At 33.7% G+C, this 5,000-nt stretch overlaps 1 protein-coding gene across 4 annotated transcripts in view; it reads left to right on the forward strand.

Moving 5' to 3' along the window:
* LOC122248687 (phosphatidylinositol 3,4,5-trisphosphate 3-phosphatase and dual-specificity protein phosphatase PTEN) overlaps positions 1-5,000 on the forward strand; it is a 67,669-nt gene that overhangs the window by 46,448 nt on the left and 16,221 nt on the right. For 2 of the 4 annotated variants that reach the window (XM_086552449.1, XM_086552445.1), the window contains one exon: positions 1-75. This exon is cut by the window's left edge and continues 89 nt beyond it. The exons of the other annotated variants lie outside the window; for them this stretch is intronic. In XM_086552449.1, coding sequence (XP_086408575.1) covers positions 1-12 — 12 coding nt within the window. In that variant the 3' untranslated portion in view covers positions 13-75. Of the gene's footprint in view, positions 76-5,000 lie in introns of those variants that run through there. 4 annotated transcript variants of the gene reach the window in all.

The raw sequence follows: 5,000 nt of genomic DNA on the forward strand, positions 1-5,000 counted from the left end.
GGCCCCACATGACCCTAGCCCCCCCCCACTTCCACACATCTTGCTTCCCTATGACACAAACATGAACTACAACCCGTACGTTTACTTTCACAGGTTTTTGACGTCTTGCACTGTGCACTTGATTTAGAGTTAGATGTCAGTACAAATTTGAATTTAAGAAAGTACTGATATACATGAGCATCCCATATGTATGCATGCATACACATATATTGATATACATTACATTTATACATGAAATTACAGATAGAAGTAATGAATCACATACATGTAGCAAATGCAAATTTTCAGACATGTGGATGTTGTTTCTCATACATGTGACTTGCTTGTAAAGCTTAATTAGTAGATTTTGCATACCAGCATTTGTTCCTCAAAGCATTCCCTTTTCCACATGCTTTGGTAGATCTGCTTTCTGAGCATTGTTATGCAGTGTATAGTATTGATCAAAACATTGATATACCAAACAAATGTTTGTACAGAAGTTGTTAAGGTCCAGAATAAAAATAGGCTGTGGATTTAGAATTTAGAATTAGCAGTGCCCTGGAATAAAATGGTAGACATGAATAGAGGAACTTTATTTAGATTGGTATCTACAGGTATGAATACAAAGTAAGATATAAAGAAATTGATCATTATATTATCATCAGTTTTTTTTTCTATTTACATGTTTTGAAGGAGTTAATTTTAATCAGAGAAAAAAAGCTGAATGGAAATCATTCTTGTAAATAATTTACACAAACACACACACGCACACACACACACACACACACACACACACACACACACACACACACACACACACACACACACACACACACACACACACACACACACACACACACACACACACACACACACACACACACACACACACACAAAGAAAAAAAAAAAGAAAGTAAGTAAGTCATGCACATACATGCATATGCATATGCACACGCTCATGTACATCCTGTGAAAGGTTGGTCAAAAGTCCTCTATGATTATGGGATCAGATCTAAAGTTAACATTGTGTCACAAGTTGTTGATTTGTAAAGACAGTGTCTTTAGGAAAGTCTCTCTTCACCCACACATTCGATAAGAGACATTCTTTTCTCAGGGTTACATAATTTTATCATTATTCTGTGACAACTTTACCCCTTAATGATGGATGACGTGACATTCATGTCGTGGCTTGGCTGGTCTTCCAGCCGGTGACGGGAATGCCACATCATGGCTTTGTCTGGCAGTCTATCCCTTTGTGCTTGGACGTGTAGGGGCTGGCTGCCGCATCAGCATAGGAATAGCCCATGGCATTAGGCCAATGCCCATTTTGAAACACCACGGCGAAATGTCCAGGGAGAGCCAAAACTGCCCCATTGTTAATGGGTTAAGAAGTTTTTAAGTATGCACATTTCCTTTAGATTTAGTTCTATACAAAGAATGAAGTTGCTAGCATTAATGAGAAATTCAGGTAATGTTATTGATAAGCAGATTAATTTTAAGTATCTTCAATCAACTGGATGAATTCAGTTTTTCTGAAAGATAATGATGGGAAAGGATTCACTTGTAGCTTTTTTCTGAATGATATTTCATATATGATTTAGGAATGCTTATGAAAACTATAATAGTCTATAATTCTTATTTGTAAAATGAACACATTGCTCTTGTTCATCCAGTAGTATCAGTTGGACAGTCATTGAAAAAGTACCTTCCAGTTATTGTTACCATATATGAGGGAAAAGGGAGAATGAATCATTCCTTTTCATCTTTTTTCAAGGATCCTCTAGTGAGTTTATTACTGAATGTAGCAACAGTACTGAACATACTCACTTATTCTGATGATAGGCATTGTGCTTAGAATTTTATACAAAACTGCTGAGAAAAGGAATAACATACTCAAGTCAGTTATTGTTTTTTTTCTACATAGAAACTTAATTTGAGTTCAACAATATATCAGAAAAGCACTATATATTTTGTGACACACAACCATGGAACTGCATGTACAAGTACTAGTAAATATATTTGTACATTATAACCATTTTTTTATGTATACTTGTATTCATGTCTAGAAGTAATCCATTTGAAACAAAATACGTTTTATCTTTCAATATTGCACCTACACATTTCTGATCAGAAAACATTAAGTCACATTGACAAAACACATCACACTCACGTGCATAGGGAGGTTTACAAGTTTTGCATCTGTTATATTAAGGATCCCAAGTAACTTTCATTCAGTGTGTCTTGAAATAAGAATGGAATTTTTATATATAGATATAGAAAGCATTAGTATACAATATATTCCTGGAACAGCAGCTAGGAAGTACACTTAACACCAACATTGTAAGCAAGTGCATGAGTCCAATAGGTAAATGAGAGTCATTGCTTGATTTTGACTTGCCCCCAATTTTTTTGAAACAAAGGCAAGTTGAGCCTGGTTCTATCCTGAAGTATAGTTAGTTGGAAAAGGACCTAATGTCTGCCATATTATTGACCTATCACAATGGATGGGCTTATTTCAACATGTAAAAAGCTTCGATTTCTCTTTCATTCTATGATGATAAGAAAACTGAGGAAATGGCAAATGTTTTTGCTGATGTTCCTACTATCACTTGAAAATCAGAACATTCAATGGAAGATGCAGCAATATTTAGCTGTGCCCAAATGATGTTGACTAAATTTTGATTAAGAAAAAAAAAGAAAAAGTGGCTTAGGATCCTTAAGACAAACATTGAAGACAAATATTTTCCCTCCTACTCTTCTTTTCTTTTCTCTTTTCTTCTCTTTTCTCTTCTCTTCTCTTCTCTTCTCTTCTCTTCTCTTCTCTTCTCTTCTCTTCTCTTCTCTTCTCTTCTCTTCTCTTCTCTTCTCTTCTCTTCTCTTCTCTTCTCTTCTCTTCTCTTCTCTTCTCTTCTCTTCTCTTCTCTTTTCTCTTCTCTTCTCTTCTCTTCTCTTCTCTTCTCTTCTCTTCTCTTCTCTTCTCTTCTCTTCTCTTCTCTTCTCTTCTCTTCTCTTCTCTTCTCTTCTCTTCTCTTCTCTTCTCTTCTCTTCTCTTCTCTTCTCTTCTCTTCTCTTCTCTTCTCTTCTCTTCTCTTCTCTTCTTCTCTTCTTCTCTTCTTCTTCTTCTCTTCTCTCCTCTCTTTTTCTCTCTTTACCTCTTCCTTTTCTCGTCTCTTCTCTTCTTCTCTTCTCTTCTCTCTCCTCTTCTTCTTCTCTTCTCTTCTTTTCTCTTGTCTTTTCTTCTCTCCTCTTCTCTTCTCTTCTCTTGACTCCTCTTCTCTTCTCTCTTCTTCTCTTGTCTCTTCTTCTCTCTTCTTCTCTTGTCTCTTCTTCTCTCCTCTCCTCTCCTCTCCTCTCCTCTCCTCTCCTCTCCTCTTCTCACTCTTGCAAGCGCAGACATGGACACCTTTACACATGTACATATTTATGTACATGGCCCACTCTCTCACTTTTACTCTGACTTATCCTCTTACCCTGACTAGTCTCATTCTCTTTATTTTCCCACATAAACACAGACACGTATGCACATACTTATGTACACTTTACTGCATGAATGTGAAAGAAACATACTCTCTTTGCATATATATGTGAAGTTAGGAATGTCTGTGTGTGTGCATGCATGGACAGTGTAAGTGTATATAGATATATATGTGCACATGATTATGAATATTTACTCCTTTTGTTCATAGATTTTTACTTTTTTAGTAAGTAGGCTTGCCCTTTATTATGATTTATCATGGCAGAAAACTAGTATTCAGGCGTAAGGTTAAAACCAAGATCATAAAAAAAATGACATTTTGATTGGGAAAATATATCTATTTCTTAAATGGACAGATGAATAATATTGAGATAACAGGTGTGCAGTTTTTTTTTTTTCTTAAAGTTTATTAAGTGTCATGATGGCTGTGTTGATGGTATTAAATCATATTTAGTTACCCTTTTTTACTTATTTCTTCAGTTGTATAAGCTTGTGGCTGTGACAATGCCATACCAGAAAACACTAAGAAAACCAACAGACTTGTTTATTGTAAATATAGTTGTTTTGAGTAGTGTTAAATTTTTTTTGTGTATGTTTATATTATTTTACTGGACATTTAATGTGCAACACTATCTAAACAGACCTTTGAAATTTCTTGAAGCTATTTCTTTTAACTTATAATGGAGTGTTATTTAGCTTTTCAGTATGGCAATGTTAGATATGAAGTAATATGATCTCGGTCAAATTATTGTTCATTTTCCTTTTTGGTAGAAGGATTCAAGGTAAGAAAGAAACCTTAATTGAATCTAAAATTTCTGTTGTTTTCTGAACAGTACATAAAGTTAATTTTTGAGAAGCTGGTATTTTCATGTGTTTTCAGCGAGTGATTTTTATTAAGAGCATCGTAAATATAATATGCATTTTAATTACTTTCATCATGATAATTAATAATGGCCATGTGTCACCAAATCTAAAAACATGTGAAATGTGAAATCCGTATTTTGCAGGTAAAATAAAATAAAAATTGTTGAGATGTCAAATAAGAGTGGTTTTAAATATGGGTAATGTAGTATAAAGATTCAAGTGTGGATAATGACGAAAACTTTCAAGCACTTCCTTACTTGCCCCTTAGTAAAAGTTTAGTAAGAAACCCACCCTGTTGCACACATATTTACAGTAAGAACCAGTTTTGATGAACAAATGCAGTATGATTCTTACAGTAACCTCTTACATTAAAGATTGTAAAAAAATTTATAGTGTTATTTTTATTTTTGTTTTTGTTTTTGTTATTATTTTTGTTATTATTTTTATTATTTTTTTATTATTATTAGCATTATTATTATTATTGTTGTTATTATTGTTATTATTGTTATTATTATTGTTGTTGTTGTTGTTATTACTATAATTATGATTATCATCATCATCATCATCATCATCATCATCATCATCATCATCATCATCATCATCATCATCATCATCATCATCTTCATCTTCATCTTCATCTTCATCTTCATCTTCATCTTCATCTTCATCTTCATCTTCATCT

The sequence above is a fragment of the Penaeus japonicus genome, unplaced genomic scaffold (genome assembly GCF_977035675.1).
Source record: "Penaeus japonicus unplaced genomic scaffold, GWHDUDI00000001_assembly GWHDUDI00000002, whole genome shotgun sequence".
In the NCBI taxonomy this organism is placed as follows: domain Eukaryota; kingdom Metazoa; phylum Arthropoda; class Malacostraca; order Decapoda; family Penaeidae; genus Penaeus; species Penaeus japonicus.